This window comes from Apiospora aurea (assembly GCF_038362705.1).
Source record: "Apiospora aurea strain CBS 24483 chromosome Unknown utg000010l_segment0_segment0, whole genome shotgun sequence".
Lineage (NCBI taxonomy): Eukaryota > Fungi > Ascomycota > Sordariomycetes > Amphisphaeriales > Apiosporaceae > Apiospora > Apiospora aurea.
Window position 1 is genome coordinate 1,889,325 of NW_027117397.1, and position 18,552 is coordinate 1,907,876.

The 18,552-nt window shown below is 54.7% G+C and overlaps 8 protein-coding genes across 8 annotated transcripts; 2 read left to right on the plus strand and 6 right to left on the minus strand.

Annotated features, from left to right (window-relative positions):
* Window positions 1–859: 859 nt before the first annotated feature.
* On the plus strand, window positions 860–1,855 carry PG986_014622 (uncharacterized protein; the record flags this gene model as incomplete). The annotated part of the gene is made up of 2 exons (XM_066850844.1): window positions 860–1,538; window positions 1,620–1,855. The coding sequence occupies 2 exons, from the start codon at window positions 860–862 to the stop codon at window positions 1,853–1,855; spliced, it is 915 nt and encodes a 304-aa protein (XP_066693082.1).
* A 146-nt stretch (window positions 1,856–2,001) lies between these two features.
* Window positions 2,002–2,821, minus strand: PG986_014623 (uncharacterized protein; the record flags this gene model as incomplete). Its single annotated transcript, XM_066850845.1, has 2 exons — window positions 2,002–2,225; window positions 2,293–2,821. The coding sequence occupies 2 exons, from the start codon at window positions 2,819–2,821 to the stop codon at window positions 2,002–2,004; spliced, it is 753 nt and encodes a 250-aa protein (XP_066693083.1).
* A 158-nt stretch (window positions 2,822–2,979) lies between these two features.
* On the minus strand, window positions 2,980–5,018 carry PG986_014624 (uncharacterized protein; the record flags this gene model as incomplete). The annotated part of the gene is made up of 4 exons (XM_066850846.1): window positions 2,980–3,105; window positions 3,871–4,059; window positions 4,259–4,553; window positions 4,603–5,018. 4 exons carry the CDS (start codon window positions 5,016–5,018, stop codon window positions 2,980–2,982), a joined length of 1,026 nt encoding a protein of 341 aa, XP_066693084.1.
* Window positions 5,019–5,507: 489 nt separating this feature from the next.
* On the minus strand, window positions 5,508–5,861 carry PG986_014625 (Formate/nitrite transporter; the record flags this gene model as incomplete). Its single annotated transcript, XM_066850847.1, has 1 exon — window positions 5,508–5,861. The coding sequence occupies one exon, from the start codon at window positions 5,859–5,861 to the stop codon at window positions 5,508–5,510; it is 354 nt and encodes a 117-aa protein (XP_066693085.1).
* A 100-nt stretch (window positions 5,862–5,961) lies between these two features.
* On the minus strand, window positions 5,962–6,237 carry PG986_014626 (uncharacterized protein; the record flags this gene model as incomplete). The annotated part of the gene is made up of 1 exon (XM_066850848.1): window positions 5,962–6,237. One exon carries the CDS (start codon window positions 6,235–6,237, stop codon window positions 5,962–5,964), a length of 276 nt encoding a protein of 91 aa, XP_066693086.1.
* A 1,211-nt stretch (window positions 6,238–7,448) lies between these two features.
* On the minus strand, window positions 7,449–8,266 carry PG986_014627 (uncharacterized protein; the record flags this gene model as incomplete). Its single annotated transcript, XM_066850849.1, has 2 exons — window positions 7,449–8,042; window positions 8,099–8,266. 2 exons carry the CDS (start codon window positions 8,264–8,266, stop codon window positions 7,449–7,451), a joined length of 762 nt encoding a protein of 253 aa, XP_066693087.1.
* A 1,612-nt stretch (window positions 8,267–9,878) lies between these two features.
* Window positions 9,879–12,225, minus strand: PG986_014628 (uncharacterized protein; the record flags this gene model as incomplete). Its single annotated transcript, XM_066850850.1, has 3 exons — window positions 9,879–10,487; window positions 10,555–10,742; window positions 10,830–12,225. The coding sequence occupies 3 exons, from the start codon at window positions 12,223–12,225 to the stop codon at window positions 9,879–9,881; spliced, it is 2,193 nt and encodes a 730-aa protein (XP_066693088.1).
* Window positions 12,226–13,452: 1,227 nt separating this feature from the next.
* Window positions 13,453–17,765, plus strand: PG986_014629 (ABC-2 type transporter-domain-containing protein; the record flags this gene model as incomplete). The annotated part of the gene is made up of 4 exons (XM_066850851.1): window positions 13,453–13,659; window positions 13,723–13,767; window positions 13,829–13,991; window positions 14,047–17,765. 4 exons carry the CDS (start codon window positions 13,453–13,455, stop codon window positions 17,763–17,765), a joined length of 4,134 nt encoding a protein of 1,377 aa, XP_066693089.1.
* Window positions 17,766–18,552: the final 787 nt, after the last annotated feature.

The window sequence follows — 18,552 nt, forward strand, 5'->3', positions numbered from 1 at the left end:
TACGTACATGGGTACTGCTCCTTTTCCCCGGTTTGTGTATGCACAACATCACTGCCGAGAATTACTGTCGCAATCGTTTTTGTGGTGTTGCATTGACGCTATAGTTGTCTGGTATTATCAAGTAGCCGGTGTGATAGCTCACCATGGATAGCCCGAGGCGCGATCTTACAATGTAACGATGTACAGGAGAGGGGAAGTCCTCGCGATCTTGCAGCTTGCAGCGTATATGGTCAATCGGAATACAGCGGGCATTACGTTGCGACATAATAGGCAATTATATATTTTGGTCACACAGCTGGGGCGCTCGCATCATACGATGTTTGTCTTTTCTTGATTATGCTTACCGTCAGACCAGCGGTGCGATAGTCATGGCCCCTCATTCCCATTGGTTAGGATTTCTGTGCTTTTTTCTTCGGAAAAGGGTATCCCGTCAATCTATCTCGAGCTTGGCGAGAGCCAAGCATGGATGGGATCACGATAACTTGCGCCCTATCAGGCCCACGCCATGGCACACGCATTGCTGACGGAGGCGGTTAGCAAGTGTGGCGAGATGGCGATGTTTGCTTGCTTGCTTCGCTAAGTGCAACCCTCCACGTCGGCCAAGAGTAAGCAAACGAGAACAACGGACGACACGCACCCCGCGTGCATCCTTACGATAGCCGCATATCACCAGTCGGTCTCGCTGTTCAAGCCGGAGACAACCACGGTAGACAGCGCCGGATTGGAAGATTCCGTAAATCACAGAACTTGGGAGTAATATATCCCTTTCCACCCCCTCGTACTCCCTCTGTCCTCCCATTGCATCTTGTCTAATGAGAGGAAGCGATAATTGAACAGTTCATTCATTGATAGAGGCAATATGGCAATCGCCCCCTCGTCGCGCACCAAGCCGACCTTCATCCTTGTGTCGGGGGGATGGCATGGGACCAGCTACTGGTCCAAGGTCGTCGCCGGCCTGAAGGGGGAGGGATACCGCGCCGTGCCCGTGGCGCTGCGCTCCGCGTCGTCGGACCCGGACATGACGTTCTTGGACGACCTGGATGCCGTTCGCGACGTGATCCGGGGAGAGGTTACCCAGGGCCGCAATGTGGTCGTCGCCGCGCACTCGCTTGGGACCGTGGTGGGGGCCAGCGCCATAAAGGGGTTCGCCGCCTCAGCTACATCGTCTGCGAACAGCCACGAGTCTGAAGCAGAGAAACGCGCTGTCGAAGGAGCACAAACTGGCCACGTCATAGGCTTCGTCGCCGTCGGTACCGGATTCCTGCCCTCGGGCGTTTGTTTCCTGCAGGCCCTGGGCGGGAAGCCGCCGCCGCTGTGGCGGTTCAACTCCGAGCCTTTGGTATCTACTGATGAAGACGTCGAGGATGACGGCGAGAGTACGACCAAGACGTTCGTAACGATCAGGGTCTCGGCACGTGATGCGTTTTACCACGACCTGACTGTCGAGGAGGGAGAGGAGTGGGTCGAATGGTTGGCGCCGCAGGGTGCGGCCACGGTTGCTCAGGGGGATAAGGATGTGTATGCTGGATGGTTAGATGGTAAGTAAGGTGTACTGGGCCACCTTCTGCCAAAGGGAAATTGGGTGATGTACTGACCGAGCAATGCGTTGTTGCAACTAGTGCCAAGCTGGAGCCTGATCACAACCGAGGACAGGGCGTTCCCGCCCGAGGCCCAGAAGGCTTATGTCCAGGCGGCGCGCGAGGCCGGGGCCGACCTTTGGAGCGAGGAGATCGCAGCGAGCCACTCGCCCATGCTGAGCCGGCCCGCTGAGACGGTGGATTTCTTGAGGAGAGCTGCGGTGGCGTTCGGGGGAGAAGGCTGCTTATACAAAGGAACCGAATACTGCGGGCTGTAGTGAACCATGACAGCTACTCGGGCCATCACCACGCCATGGTACTGTTTGAAGTATAAGGGTCCAGAAGCGTGAGCGGCGTATTCTTCAGACGGATGAGAAAACAGGGATTTGGGATCAAGTGAACCTTGATGGAATAGCAGATAGCTTTAGACTGCCAAGGACTTGACTTGGCCGTCGGGCTTGCAGCTTACAAAGCGCCACCGGTCGGAATGCCACAAGGGTACCAGCTGCAACATGACGGTTCTGAGGAAGCCTTGGAGAGGAGGGAACACCTCGTGCCACATGCCCCCCTCGAACGTGGCGGTCTCCATGTTGAGGAAGAAGACGGGGAGGGTATTGAACACGAAGCCGAGGTTGAGCTGTTTCTTGCCTGTAAGATAAGTAGCAGGTATAAGTTGAGGGACATTAGTGTGTTTTTGCTTTTGGAAGTCGCTTACCAGCAGTCGTGGCGATGCCGAGAATGTCAATCGGCTTCTCGGCGGTGCTGTACTTAGCCAGGGCCACGATAGCCGGAGGCTCCGCTTTGAGGTGACTGTGCAATGCGTCCTTGAAGGAGTCCATGATGGCCAGCAGCTCCTTGCTCGAGAAGTCCGGGCCCTGGGACTGTAGGTATGCCTTCATGCGTCCCATGCCTCCGTAAAAGGCCTCGTGCTCGTGGACGGCGCCGTCCATGAGGCCTTTCTGGCCGGCGGCCTTGTCGATGCTGGGGAAGAGCTCGGTCTCCTCGTAGCGGTGGTGGGTGCTGACGCAGTCGAGCCAGGCGAGACAGTAGCCGACGAAGCTGGACTTGTCCGCGGCCTGCTCTAGGCGCGGGGCCTGCTGGTAGATGGAGTTGAAGCCGCGGATGAAGGCGTTGTGGCTCAGGGCCATGTGCGAGGCCTCGATGGTGAAGGGGTCGTCCTTGCCGGTCTGGAACTTGGGAGTGGGAATCAATGGCAACGGCGAGTCTGTGTAGATAGGGGCCATGTTTGCTGGAAGCGGGTTCATGGCACAGTATGGAGGTATGGAGGGTTTGAGCGCCTCGGATGATGACGGTATTTCAAGACATACGTATAGTAAAGCAAATAAATGAAGAGTAGAGGTGAAGTCTACTTGGAATCTGGATGAGAGGAGAAGATCTCACTTCATTGGGAGTCCATGTGGGCTGCGTCGCAAGTCTCGACCACCCTGTTGGGTGCTGCGCCGCCAGCATTGATGGCTAGACCGGCGGCGCAGCCTTTGGCAGCAGTCCTTATCTCAAGCCCTTCTATCTGGACGCTAGTTATGATTCTGGTTCACAGTTTATTCCCTTTTGAATACTAACTTCCTCCGAGCATTCATGATGATGATGTTAATTAGTATCTAAATACCCGGAGGTGGAATAAACAGCTCACAACGGCCTTTAAGGGGCGATACTTATACTATCCATCCAATCCATCCATCCTTCGCTTGGGGACCGGCTGGAATCGTAGCTCGCTCGCGTCTCCGTTTGGGATTTGGCGTCGAGGACAATTCCCTCAGATCCGGCGAACTCCGTCGGGCCCTGGTCACTCTGTATGACGCGGAGGCCCCTCTGATATCCGTCGTATGGCTTGAGGATTCAGTCCTTGCCCGAGCTGAATTTGGTGATACCTTAAGGTCCGTTGGAAGCTTTGGCGGCCTTGACGGCTTTGGCATGTTCGCTATAGGTGATGTTGGCTGTGGACGGAGCGCCATGTTTACTGGCCCAGCGGGCCGTGTCTCGGGCCGAAGAACTCTATCCATAGGCCACATGTGCATGGTCAGGTGGTCGTTTGGCTGAATCAGCGCGTCGTAACAAGAAGTCAGGGAGGATTTCCCCGTTGGGTCCAAATATATCATACTGCCCCGCCTTCACATGAGGCTCAGTAACATTCACATAGAGAAACGCCTCATTAATGCATTTCGCTAGACCCTACAGTCACTGTCAGTAAGCCGAGTCGAACGATAGGTCCATGTTGCATGTAGAGGGAAACAGTATGATTTAATAGGGTTGAGTTCAACGTTGGCATCCTTACCGCCCATAGTCTAGCCAATCGCCAAGGTAAAATAAACTTGCGCCCGACGGCATCCTTGAGGTAGATGACGGGCTCGCTATGCGTGTTGTTTCGTGTGGGCAAACCGCTAGGCGTTGCCTCAATGTCGGCCTCAGAGAGAGTAGTCCACTGAGACAGCAGTTTGTTGGCAATGTCCGACGCATCAGGTAGCTTGCCAACAAATAACTGCAGGTCGCTGTGTCCTGCGGGGCGAAAGACGACCATGCCTTTGTCGGGGGCATCTTTGGGTATTCAATTTTTTTTTTTTTTTTTTTTTTTTTTTTTTTTTTTTTGGATTGCCCGTTTCGTCTTCATTCGTATCATCTTCAACTTGTCCTTCATTGCCATTCACAGCCGTAGAGAAAATTACATCGTATAGCCACTGCGCTGTATCCCTGCTGTGCTTGGGTCGATGCAACTGCAGGGAACCTGTCCGAGATGCCGGGTTGTCCACGTCAGCAGAAACCGGGCGCTCGGTTTCGTCTTCGTCTTCTTGGTCAACATCCATGTTGGTAGACAAGTCATTACTGGCAGCGGTCATTTCGCAGATTGACTGATGAGATATCTGGACCAGGGTTTCCGCCTGCTGGCGTAATGCATCCGTTTCCTCCTTGGCAGCTTGCTTCTCCTGGTTGAGAGCACCCGTCTCTGAACTCTTCTCTAACCTAGCCCTGGTGTTAGCAATACCAAGTGTCAGGTGAGAGCTTCACGTACTTGGTCCGGAGCTTGCGTTGAAGAGCGAAATTCATCATATGCAAAATCATGTTGATGCTGACCCTGTAGCCGTCAATCTGCTGTAGCAGAGAGCTGCACTTGGATCGTCGGAACACCCAGGCCAAACGTGCTAACCCTGTAGAGGCATCAAGCAAATCCTGGATTTCGCAATGTATTTCTTGGATGCGTCTCATGATAGACCTAACTTGGCGCAGCAATGATCTCCTGATGATGTTCTTGCAGTCTCGGAGCACGCGTCGGAGCTCCCTGAGGATGATGGATTGGTCCCCAACGGCCCTGGCGATGTCGTACACTCCCTTGGGCGCATTTCGCGTGGCATGAATGAGTGTATAAATGGCCTTGGAAAGTGCAGTGCCGGCCTGGGCGATGCCGGCAATGGACGCGATGACCTCCATTGCGGTTTCCAATTGCCACAATGAACCTGAGAAAACTTTGTCGAGATCTAGAGGGGCGGGATGTAGGCTCTTATGTGAGCTGGTCCCCCGCGCTCTTGGCGTGGCGCAGAGCCGACCGCAGCAGCAGCCATATGTCATATGTCCAGAGATGCGGCCAATCAGGAGTGACCTCGCTTGTCCCAACGGCAGTTGAGTCTCTCAGCTAAGCAGTCTTATTCCATGAACTTGCTACATCGATCTGGTTAACATTAGTTCAGGCCTGGTGAGAGAAGAAGACACCAAAAAGGGGCAACATCCTATAATAGAGGAAGATCAGAAGTACTACTTCCCATGAGCTGATTCTCATTTTATTAATTTGACCCTTTACATGAGGTGCCCTCGGACTTCAAAGTCCAAATGACGTACACCTTTCTATCAAGTGCCTCGCCAGTTTCCTCTTTCAGCGTCACACTCGCCCCTATCCTCCAGTCACTAGACCAAGGCTATGATTTATTGAGGGATACCGCCGTCCTTTTCCACAACTATCGTACTGTCACCGACCGACTGTCGTGCCACAACCCCGTGCTGACCGGCGCCATCGATTGCAACCTCTGGCTGCCTAAACAAGTACATGTACCAGTAATACACGCCGACCATGAGCACTCCGCCGACAATGTTCCCGAGCAGCACGGGGATCAGGCCCTTCCAGATATAGAGACCGGTGGTAATTCCCGGCGCGCCGAGGAAGATGGAGATGGGGATGAAGAACATGTTGGCGACGACGTGGTCGAGCCCCAGCGCCACGAGGGCGAAGATGGGCCACCACATGGCCGCCATCTTGGACCCGACCCCGCGCGCCTGCATCCCGCACGTTTCCACGAACCTGATATCCTTCTTCCTACTCCCAGTTGGATGAAGGCGGATAGACATAGAAGAGGAAAAAAAAAGAAAAAGAAAAAAAACCCTACGTGACCATGACGAATCCAATGGGAAAGATGATGGCCTCAATCAGGCGCAGCAGCCCTGGGGCATTCTCGGCGTACCAGGGGCTCGCGTTGCAGCTCAGCACGGCGGCGCCGGCGAAGGACAGCAGGCAGCCGGCCGAGACGCCCGAGAGGAAGACCTTATCGGGCCGCGTGTTGCCCTTGGCCACGCCGGCGCGGCCCACAAGCTCGATGGTCTGGGCGGGCGAGAAGGCCGCGAGGTTGGTCACGAGGACACGGGTCGGATCTACCGCCATATTTGGTGCTGTTGTCGTATCTGCGATTGTTCAAAGTGGAATGCCACTGTGTTAAATCATGGTTCAATATCGTGATGTCTAGAGGTGTAAAAAGGGACCAGAAGCAACGCAAGCCTTTGTGCTTGTTGGGGATCTAGCAAAGGGTTTATGAAAAGCGCTCTATCTGACTACCTGCAGAGATATATTGCGTTTATAGATTTATTAGATTGGCCTCGATGTTCCATGTTGTCTATGGTGTGATTTTAACTCTGGTTCGGTTCGACATCGAGGTCAGCCCAGCTGTGACAAAAAACTCACTATGAGCAGGTTAGCTACAAACAGGTGAACCCAACAGGGGCACCTATGTACATATACTATTCTCATGTGCAATATTTCCCAGCCACAACTTTTCATATCTGCTGACTAGTAGGTTTGCGCATTGTTACCTTACGCTGTCACTATGGGTGTAGACCGTGACATCTGCATCTCGGGCCGGTGACCCAACATTACTTGGGAATATGTGAACGTAACGTCCCCCTCCTCCTTATCTCACAGAGTTAAATGGTACAGACCGTACAGATGGATCGGTCGCCGTATTAGCCGCACCACCGGTCCGCTTGCTGGACTGGCTGCTCGCTTAGCCTTAGTCCTCGCTATGGTAGGATAATGTATTGGCGCGGTGTGCATTAAGTGGATAGATTCGTCTTTTAAGTGTTAAACTCACTATTATATGCTTAAGTATCAGTTTCTTAAGGGTCTGTTCATTAGCTCCCGTATCGTAACTTGCTGTAGATCCTTCCTGGCTACTTAAGGTTGCATAAGTTCAGCTCGGGTGCTTACAACGTTACATGTTCTTGGAAGCAACCTATCGCGACCACGCTCCCATGGAACCTGCGTTGCATTGAATCAATTAGGAACAGCATAGCTGCATGCTGTATACTTGCTGCATAATTAGCCACAGAGTGACCAGAGCCGCCGCAAGAAGAGGGAGACGCTACCCAACTAGTTTATATGCCAAAGGGACTTTTGCTTTCAAACCCCTTTCTCCAACTCGTCCCACGCCTCTTGTTCCTTCCGCGCTTCGCCGTTGAAGCTTCACTATGCCATTATGGCTTTATAGCGAGCCAGCAGGGCCGGTTTCCTAACCAGTCTTCGAACCAGGTCGTGGCGGTAAGGCTTGCAGGTCTCGTCCCGGGACGTAGTACGTCAGTTTCTACCGTATTAATTCAATATCATGGTTCTGCTGGGTGCGACGGCGGTGCCGGCTGCTCTGACCCTGCCGCGAGGGCCTGGGACATGGCCTCCTCCTGGACCCGTTTCAGGTAGTCCTGCATAGAAAGGCACCCGAAGGGCTCGGCCAATTGCACGAGCAGACCCTTCTCGCCGTTTGCCTCGGCCGCCTCAAACTTGGCGCGCCTCTCCGCCCGGACCTTGGGATCCGTCGAACAGTACGCCATCGCCCGGCCGTAGAGGTTCTCGGTGTCCTCGTCGACGCCCTCGCGAGCCTGGATCAGACGGCGGGCCTCCTTGTTCCCGGGAATGTCGAGAAACAGCTCGGGTGCGCCCAGGGCGCTGACGGGCCGGAATCCCTGGATCAACAGCTCCAGCGCGTCGACGGTCAGCGAGTCGAACGAGGACGTCTGGCGGACTTTGTCGAGCAGCTCCTTAGGCGTGCTCATCTGTCCCCCGGTCGCGTCGCGGATCGTCTGGTGAAGCGGCTCGAGCGGGATCCAGCCCATAATCTCGTACCTCTCGGCCTGGGTGAGCGTGTCGGGGTTGGCTAAGGCCTTAGCCGCAAGGTCTCCGCGGGCTAGGAAGCGGGCGCGCTAGGGTTCAGATTAATACTACAAGAGTCTGACTGGTGGATGATTCGGAGAAGTACCTCATCGTCACTAAGTTGATCGTTTTGCGTCTCGGCCTTTGTAGAGAGTGCTTGGGAAAGGTTCAGCGCCTCCCTTGGCCCACGATGCCATATCTTTTGCCAAAGGGCGGGGCGGCAACCTTCAGGAAAGTATGGACAGGCAGTCCACGATGGTCTTTTCAATGCCATCTTGAGTATGCCCGCTTGGGAAGAGGCTACCAGAGTGGGGCAAGCGTGCGGATCGGCAGCTTTCGCGGTGAGATGGAAGGGAGAAAAGAAAAGGGGATATGGCGGAATAAGGTGGTTTTGTACGGGGACGGGTCACGTTACAATTAAACCATTTGATTGGATGGACTCTAGCTCGGGGAAATTACTTCGGACTGGCGGGGGAGTATCCACTAGCAGTTCAGCTGCTGGCGGTCCGGGTTCGGTCCGGAGGGAAGGCAGCAACGCCCTCGGTTGCCTCGGGTCTTGCCGTGATAGCAGGACACGGAGCCGCTGCCGGACAGCGACTCGGCGAAAAGGAAGGTGTACGGATCCTCATTCTCGCCAATGTGGCTCCGTGAGACGGTCGAGGGTGGCGCTATTCAAGGCTAATACCCAGGTGTTGGCTTCATCACCTGGCACATGTCGATAAAAAATCAAAGGATACCAGGAAAGACTGTCATGGTGATCTCGTCCAGTTGGTCACATCTGGGCAGTATCATTTACCATGGCCTGGGACGAAAGTGGAGTCGGATTGCACCATTTACATTCCCTAGCATGACCGCCGGGAGTTCTGCGATCCTATTGTGAGTCAGCATGGAGTACGCGTGAGGTGCCTGCCCAAGTTGGCGCTGGTTGATATTAGGGCGAGCCTTCCTATCTTGAGATACTTGTCGGATATCTCCCTTGCTTTCATCGCACAGAGTCTGTGAAAAATAATCACTGGAATGAGAAGGCAGAATGGGGAAGATTCACACACACACACGCGCGCACACGACATGGGTGTGATACCTCAGCACAAGGATTCAAGGTCTAATAGCGTGTCCAAAGATGCCTGTAGGTAGCTTCGACCTTAAGCAATTCATACATCATGAGCCCCACAAGTTGCTCTCAACCGACCTGTTTCTGTGCCTGCTTGGTGTTTTACTCTTCAACGTGGGCTCCCTGTAAGTGTCTGACCAAGTATACGGGTTCCGGTAAATGAATCGTAAATGCCGTTAGCTTGTAGTAGATATTTAGCGGTAACTAGTTGAGGCCTGGAATCGTTTCGACCGGGATGGTGTCCCATGCTTGAAATCCACACGACCTACATATCTCTTGCCTCGATTTTGTTCGTCTAGACGGGAACTTGGTCGCCAATACACGATCCCGTCCATTTCCATCTCCTGCTGCACCTCTCCGGCACTTTGGCCCTTCCAACTCCCGCTAGTGCCGTTGCTGCTGGTCAAAGAGTCTGGCCGATGATCGGGAGTCGTGGGCAAAATGGGGAACTGCAAGTAGTTCCGGATGTAGGCCTCGAGATGGGGCTGGGCGGGATGCGAGTACTACATGGAAGACGAAGGCCCTCTCTTGCGAACGCGACAGATCTGGTTCGTCACGCGGCAATCCTTGGCGTCCTTACAACCGTTTCAGGGCCGCAAGCCCCTCAGGCAGGTACACGTCGACAAGGGCATGTGAGCTACGAATGGGCCTGACAAGTAACTAAGAGCTGACTGGACTAGGGAGGCCGAGAAAACGATTTGCAACACCCATCATGTCTTAGACATCAGGGCTGATGCTACATGTTGTTTGAACATATGTAACTACCAAAGAGATATTACGTAAGATGAGTCCTACCCCCATCGGACCTTGGGGTAAAATCAAGGGGTGTTGTAACGTCCATGGGGAAGAAATTGAAGAGATCCGTGGTCATGACGTCCAAGTTGAAATTCGGGGCCGCGTTCATAAACGGAGGATCCGGCCCATAGCCGGTCCCAGGCGCCGCCGTCGCATACGGCCCCATCGGCGCCGCTCTTGCCGCTGGGGGCTGGGGGTAATTACGTTCCGTCAGGAATATCATCTGTTCCGCGCCATTCTGAGTGAGGTGGTCGAGGGACGGGAACTGAATGCTGGAATAGTGGTTCTGGGCCCCAGAGTTCGGCGTCACCGCTGTAGAGGCCTGTCCATGGCTGTTGGGGGTAGTTGCAGACTCGGCGGGGGAAGCGCCGTGGCCTTGGCTCGATATCGAATCTTCGATGGTTCGAAGAACCCGCTTGATGGAGTTGATTGCCGAAGTGACCGGTTCATCGGCTATCATCGAGCTGAGCGTTTGGAGGGATATGTTGATGTATTCGATGTTGTACGTGTACTTAGATGGCTGACATAGTATATCGTAGATGAGCACCGCACAGCTAGACTCTATAAAGAAAGCTTGGTATCGATGGTACTGTGTGGTTGTTAGACGCCGGCCAACGGGACTAAGCTGGAAGAAAGAGGGATAGCGGATATCTTACTTTACAGATGGCAATCCTCGGGACTATGCTGCTCATGAAGATGATCGAGTCTTGCGCTGCATCGGTGGCATATCGGCATGCCTGCCGAAGCCACATCTCGCCGTTATCGCGTTGGTATTTGCCAAACCGCATGGCATAGTTGGCGATCAAGAAGGGGCGAAAGGTCAAGATCACTCCAAGATAATAACCTGTAGATGGTTAGCCTAAACTCAAGCCCAAGGAATGGAGCGCGCATGCACGTCCAATTGATTCAATCGCGCGTCAGTTTAACTTACAGCTGTGTAGTGTGAGTGTCTCGATTGCCTCGGCCGGTGACTGCGTCTGGGATGAGTGGGCCGACGCGATGTCGCAAGACTCGGCAAACCGCCGCAACTGAGCGTATATGCCCTCGGCTGTGACATAAAGCTGTCGCAGAGACTCGGATTTTCGCCCGTAGATGAGTTTGGCGCCGTCCTCCATGATCTTGGCGATGTGGCACAGGTTGGCGACGAATGGAGGGTCCGTAGGGAAGGGACAGGATATGTCACTTATGCTCATGGAGGCCCGCCGGCCTAGTGTGAGGGCTTGACAGGTCTCGTAGAAGTAGAGGAGCCAAAGCGTGTTGCGGTGCTTCGCAAGGCTCCCTTCTCCGTTTCGAAGGCTCGGGCCGTCTTTGTGCAGGCCCAGGGCAAACGCCTTCCTACATGCCACGCCAAGATGCAGATACGTCGAGTTCGGACGGCCCATGTTGATCTGGTAGTCGGACATTAATAAGGAGAACTGCAGCATCTGAAGAGTCACCGCATCGTCGAAGACGACGGCTTCGCGTTTAGCCTGGATGTACAAGGTCTCGGCCAGGTCGGTATGCTCCGACCATAAAGCCCCGATAGCTAGCATGGCGAGGAAGCAGGCTTTGGTCTGTGGAGGGATCAGATCGTCGGCATGGTACAGTTGCCGAAGTAGCTCGTCCAATTCCGGAATGCTGTAAAACGACATCCTGCTGTACGACGATACTTTGAAGTTCTCCAGGAACTCTTTGGCCTGGTCGAATGAGATTTGCTGCAATTGAATCCTTGGCGATCGGATGGCCTCGACATCTACCCTCAAGGGCGTGCCAAAGAAAATGGACCTCTGCATGAAGGTGTCCAGGCCGGACCTGTCAGCACCGCGGGGACGTCCATAATGTGGCTGCGAATGAGAAACTTTGGACAAGATGCCTCGGTGAACCTGTTGCAAGAAGGCGAAGTTGGAAGAGGGACCGTAGAAAAGCTGAGAGCTATCAAAATTGGTCGGGGCCAGATGCGTTTCTGTGACGCCACCATCGATATGGATCGGGTCGGACTGGCAGCGCTGCTGTGCCATTGGCTTTTCCAATGACGGGCCGGCCATGACGTGCCCATCGCTGGCCGGGCTCGCCACGCCGCCCTCATCCCCAGAAGGAATACCTCGATCGCTTGCGACGCTGTAATCGGGACCCACGGGGGGCCGGGTCAGGTCGCTAGGCGCCGCGTCGCGTCGGGGGAGGGTGGCATTGATGCGATCGGGGTTCTTCAGGGATTTCCGTATGCGGGCTTTGGCGCGGTAGACGCAGAGAGAAGGGTCGGCGTGGCAGTTCTGACAGGCTGGTCGCGATCCATTGCATCGGATTTTCCGGGCCCGACAGGGCTCGCAGGCCTTGGAGATCTTGTTCATGCTTCGCCGGAGAATGATGTGATCGGAAAAGGAAATAAGCCGGAAAAGGTCGAAAGAAGGGATGGAATTGAGATATGTGACTTGAGGTTGGGTCAGGAAAGGAAGAACGGGTGCGGATTAAGCTAGGAGGTGATGCCCGCCATTCTCCGTAAGTCCGAGGCCTGAATTCGCGCAGAATGGTTTAGTGTCCGTACACCCGAATTATGAATGATTGAAAAGTAGGCTCGGCGAGGGAATTCGAGCAAGGACAGATATGGAATTGGAAATGCGCAAAAGTACACGGTTCAAATCTCATCTGCGTATGCAGCAAATTAAAGGTATCCGGGATTGTCGTAAGATACGTTTGGTTTAGGTAATAACAGCTGCCAACGACGTTTCAGTAATGAGTGAGGACATTGGGGCGGGGCTTGGTGCTGTGGCGGCCTGCGCGTACTGTTCAGTGCAGTGGGAGCTTCACTCCTTAGGTCCTTCGGCGCTGAGGTCTAGTGTGCTGAAACGTCTAGATTTGACTTCTAGCTCGGTGTTTTGGCATCTCTTCATCATCACCATCACCATCAGCCCGCAGCGGCAGCATGCATCTGGTCACTAAAAAAATCTTAGCCCCCAGCACGTTTCTCAAGTCAAAGCCTCAAACTCTAAACACCAAGCTATTCCCAGCAATGGATGGCCGTTCGCATCGCGTAGCACGTGCCTACTCGGTGTTTGAGCTTCGACGCGGAACCTCTCGGTCGTTCATCGACTGGCCAACGACAATGGACGTCAATTATCCGTCCGTCCACTGTTCTATTGCCTGCGCATGCATGCGTGTCCCACATTTGCCGGCATTCGCGTGCCTTAAATCTATCTGTCACATCTGGAAATGGCCAGGTTCCTGGGCCAAATGCAGCCCCTTTCCCCAAAACAGCATCCCGCCTGTACCGACACTACTGACCGACACTCAGCACCCTGCAGCAGCCGTGATTATCTGATCAGCCAGGGTTGCTTATCTTCGATGGAGCTGTGCAGCTGATAGATGACCAACCCAAGGATGCGGTCGGCTTCCCGAACTCCTATCGCCTAGACGGGATGCTTTTTCGATGGGGCGAACGGGGCCAACCCACCCTCAGAACAAACCCGTATATCCGATCGTTCTCACAGCACCTACATAAAGACAATGGGTGCCAGCCAAGCCTCCCGCCTCCGGGGTGAGAGTGTGAGGACATCGCGTTCTATCAACACCTACCCAAGATGGCGGCATTCCAGGTATCTGACAGCGACAGCAGTGCCAGCAAAGTCGACCACGCTGGGACAGGCCTGACCCGGAAGCAGATCACCGTCACCTTCGAAGATGTCGGTATCGAAGTCTTCGGGCTTGGTCAAGACTTTGGCTCCAACTGCCTTTCAGTCCTGGGCGATTTGGTCCCAAGCTTTGGCAAGAGCAACAAGTCGAAAAGGGTGAGTGACTAGCTGGTTCCCCGCTTCGTCACATCTCAAAGACGAAACGCTAACATCCTCCAGCACATCCTTCAAGGTGTGAGTGGCCAAGTATGCCCAGGTGAGATGGTAAGTTGACCCCTGTATCTTCTCGCTGCTCTTCACGGCGGCCCCGCTGACATAAGCCTAGCTTCTCGTTCTGGGTCGACCCGGTTCTGGATGCACCTCCTTGTTGAAGGTTCTCTCGAACCAGCGTGATGAGTTCCAAGAGGTCACCGGACAGGTACGCTACGGAAACATTGGTCACGAAGCCGCCAAGCAGTTTCGGCATCAGATTGTCATGAACACCGAAGGTAAAGCAGAAAGGGATGGTCCTTGCTCGGCAACACCATGACTGACAGTAATCAGATGACATGCACTTCCCGACATTGAAGGTCTCCGAGACGCTGGACTTCGCAACTTCGACTAAGCTGCCTGGATCGAGGCCTGACCACCTAAAGAATCCCAAAGACTACATCACCCAGACGTCCGACGCCACCCTCAACTCTCTCGCTATTGGCCACACCAAGGATACCATTGTGGGCGACGAGTTCGTCCGGGGTGTTTCGGGCGGTGAGCGCAAGCGCGTCAGTTTGGCCGAAGTTATGAGTACCCAGGCACCTTTGCAATGCTGGGACAACTCGACGCGGGGTCTCGATGCCAGCAACGCCCTCGACTTCGCGCGTGTATTACGCAAGACCGCGGATACGCAGCGGAAGACGATCATCGCGACACTGTACCAGGCTGGCAACGGTATCTACGACTGCTTTGACAAGGTACTCGTGCTGGCTGGAGAGGGCCGGGAGATCTACTACGGCCCCGCTGCCGAGGCCAGGGCCTACTTCGAGAATATGGGCTTCAAGTGTCCCCCAGGTGCCAACGTGGCCGACTTCCTCACCTCCGTCGCCGTGCACACGGAGCGCACGATTCGTCCCGGCTTCGGGGGCAGCGTGCCCAACACGGCCGAAGAGTTCGAAGCACGGTTCAAGAGCAGCGAGACGTACCGTGTCATGAAGTCTGTAGCAACAGCGAAGTCTTCCGACTCCTCTCTCGTTGCCGAGATTGAGGATCTGAAGCTTGCGGGGCAGATGGAAAAGATACGCACTGTCGGGTTCCTGTCCAGGGAGAAGAGCCCATACACTGCATCGTTTCCCAAACAAGTCTGGGCTTGTTCCAAGAGACAGTTCCAGATTCTCTGGGGTGATCGTTTCACGAATGGCCTACAGCTGGCCTCTTCTATCGTCATGGCACTGGTCACTGGCAGTCTGATGTACAACCTTCCCGGCGATAGTAGCTCTATCTTCCGACGGCCTGGAGCTCTGTTTTACCCCATTCTTCTTTGGGGTCTTAACAAGATGAGCGAAACCGTGGCATCGTTCATGGGTCGTCCCATCTTTACCCGACACAAGCGCCTCGGGTTCAACCGCCCAGCTGCCTACGCATTCGCCTGCGCTCTTACTGACGTCCCCTTCATTGTCGTCATGTTCAGTCTGTTCGACATAGTATATTACTTCATGGTCGGCTACCAGCATGACGTCGGCAGATTCTTTACCCAGTGGCTCATATACGTACTCATTACCCTGTGCTTCGCGTCTTTGTACCGGCTCATCGGCGCCTGGTGCCGTCATTTCGGCTTGGCAGCGCAGATCAGCGGCTTCATGACCATGATCATGATGGTCTACGCGGGCTATCTGATTCCCATCCCCAACATGCACCCCTGGTTCCGTTGGATTGCCTACATCAATCCGGCCAGTTATGCATTCAACGCAGTCATGGCCAGTGAGATGGGCAACCGACAGATGACCTGTGTCGAACCTCAGTTCGTCCCATTCGGGCCTTCCTATGACAGTAACCAGTATCGCAGCTGCACCACCGTTGGCTCGGCCCCTGGTGATGATCTGATCAACGGTGCTGAGTACTTGTATCTCCAATACGATATCCACAGTTGGGAAATATGGAGGGACGTCGGCATACTCATCGCGTTTTGGGTATTCTTCGCCACCATCGCAGCAATTGGCTTTGAGGTAAATCTCGCTTCGGGGGCTGGATCCAAGGTCCTCTACGATCGCAGAAGTCAACAGAAAGAGTTGGCAGATGGCCAGGATCCCGAGAAGACACAGGCCCAAGGCCTCCCTGAGCAGGGAGATTACGCAGCAGCAGGATCCACTGTCTTCACTTTCAAGGATATCTCGTATTTCGTTCACCACGAGGGCAAGGAGAAGCAACTCCTTCAGAACGTCTCGGGTTATGTTAAGCCTGGCCAACTCGTCGCACTCATGGGCAGCTCCGGAGCCGGTAAGACTACACTCATGGACGTCCTCGCGCAGCGCAAGGACAGCGGCCGCATTGATGGTTCCATCATGGTCAACGGCAAGCCCCAAGGCATTAGCTTCCAACGTACCACTGGATACTGCGAACAGAACGATGTACACGAACCGACGGCCACGGTATTTGAGTCGCTGGTGTTCTCCGCCCGCCTCCGACAGGACTACTCGGTGCCCGACGCAGACAAGATCACCTACGTCAACCAGATCATGGAGCTTCTGGAGCTGACCCCTCTGAAGCATGCGCTGGTTGGTGTTCCCGGTTCCGGTCTCTCCATCGAGCAGCGCAAGCGCCTGACACTTGCCACCGAGCTGGTCGCTAAGCCCTCTCTCCTGTTCCTCGACGAGCCCACCAGCGGTCTGGACGGTCAAAGCGCTTACGAAATCTGTCGGTTCATGCGCAAGCTCGCCGCCTCCGGCCAAACCATCATTTGCACCATCCATCAACCCTCCGCCGCACTCTTTGAGGCCTTCGACGTCCTTCTGCTTCTCGCCAAGGGTGGCAGAACCACGTACTTTGGGCCCACCGGTCAGGACTCCTCCATCGTGCTCGACTACTTCTCCCGCAACGGCGCTGCAGCCGCCCCCGATGTCAACCCCGCCGAACACATCGTCGATGTGGTCCAGGGACGATTTGGTACTGATATCGATTGGCCTGAGGTCTGGAACGCGTCGAAAGAACGCACCGAAGCCCTCGCCGAGCTGGAACGCCTTGACAATGGCCAGACAATGGAGAAGTCCGGCACGACCTCCGAAGCTACGCCCGAACCCGCGGAAGCCGAGACCAAGGACTATGCCACGCCCGTCATGTACCAGGTCAAGCTCGTTACCACAAGACAGTCCATCGCGCTCTGGCGGAACCCGGATTACATATGGAACAAGATCAGCCTGCACGTGACTAACGCCTTGTTTGGCGGTTTTACCTTCTGGATGATCGGGAACGGGTCGTTTGAACTGCAGCTACGCCTGATGGCCGTCTTCAACTTCGTGTTCGTGGCGCCGGGTTGCATCAACCAGCTGCAGCCTCTCTTCATCAAGAACCGCGACCTCTTCGAGACGCGCGAGAAGAAGTCCAAAGCCTACCACTGGCTCGCTTTCATCTCCGCTCAGCTGCTGTCCGAGATTCCCGTCCTCATTGTCTGCGCCACCGTCTACTTCGTGTGCTGGTACTTCACCGCCGGCTTCCCCGTCCAGGCCAGCAAGTCCGGGCAGGTGTATCTGGAGATGATCCTGTACGAGTTCCTGTACACGGCCATCGGCCAGGCCATCGCGGCCTACTCGCCCAGCGAGGTCTTCGCGGCGCTGGCCAACCCGGTCTTCGTCGGTGCCGGGCTCATCAACTTCTGCGGCGTCGTCGTGCCCTACTCCCAGATCCAGGCCTTCTGGCGCTACTGGATCTACTGGCTCGACCCGTTCACCTACCTCATCGGCGGCCTCCTCGAGCCCGTCGTCTGGGACGTCCAGGTCCAGTGCAAGCCCAACGAGCTGACCCGCATCCCCGTCCCGCCTAACTCGACCTGCGGCACCTACCTCGCCGACTTCCTCGCCACGAGCGGCGGCTACGTCGTCGACCCGGCCGCGGCGGACACGTGCGAGTACTGCGCCTACACGTCGGGCGCGGACTACATGCGCACCATGAATATCAACGAGAGCTACTACGGATGGAGGGATGTTGGCATCACGGCGCTTTTCTGTATCAGTTCGTATGGTCTGGTTTTCTTGATGATGAAGCTCCGAAGCAAGGCTACGAAGAAGGCTGGTTAAAACAGCTTGACGAATTGAATTAGACTACGAATTATATTAGACTCATAGAACCAAGGACTCACGTTTTCAAATTTACGAACTCGCCGCCGGATTTACAGATGCAGATGTGATTGATGGATGTAACCTATATAGATCTAAGCCTTTTGTTTTAACCACCAGGTTCAGGCAGGGCAGGGGTTGTTGTTGGCTCATGGCGGGGTTGTCGGGGGTGGCAGATTAGGGGTAGGTGATCGTCACAGGCACCAGACTTAGCAAATGTTACGCACCAGACCGTGAAAGGCATGGGCGAGCAACCCCACGCAAAGTGCCTCAACGGCCTAAAAATAGAAATCTTGACCTGGTCAGTGTGTCTGATGGTCTAGGAAAGGGGAAATGTTATCACATAATCAGCTTTGATGCTCTCGTCGGCGGCGTTCGCTTCAAGACGTGCTTCCCAAGTGTTCTCCATCTGCCTCATACGTCCATCGTCGTTTAGCCAGCACATCAACTTGGCTACGCTGCGTATCGGCCCGACGAGCAGAAATGCAAGTGCGCCGGCTACCTTCCTGGTGATGGGCATCACGTGGCTATGGTCGAGACCGCTTGTCGGGGGTTATGAAGACTTGGGCGAGGGTCACTCAAATTGGTTTAAGCAGTATAGCGATTGGTTTACTGATAAGGCAGGGGCTTGACCGTGCAAGTCAGCAACCTTATGTTTTCCAAGCGTCAAGGTATGGTTGACGTGGCGATGAAGGTTTGAATAGAACCCGGATCGCCTTTTCTATGACCATCTTGCAATTTCACTGCC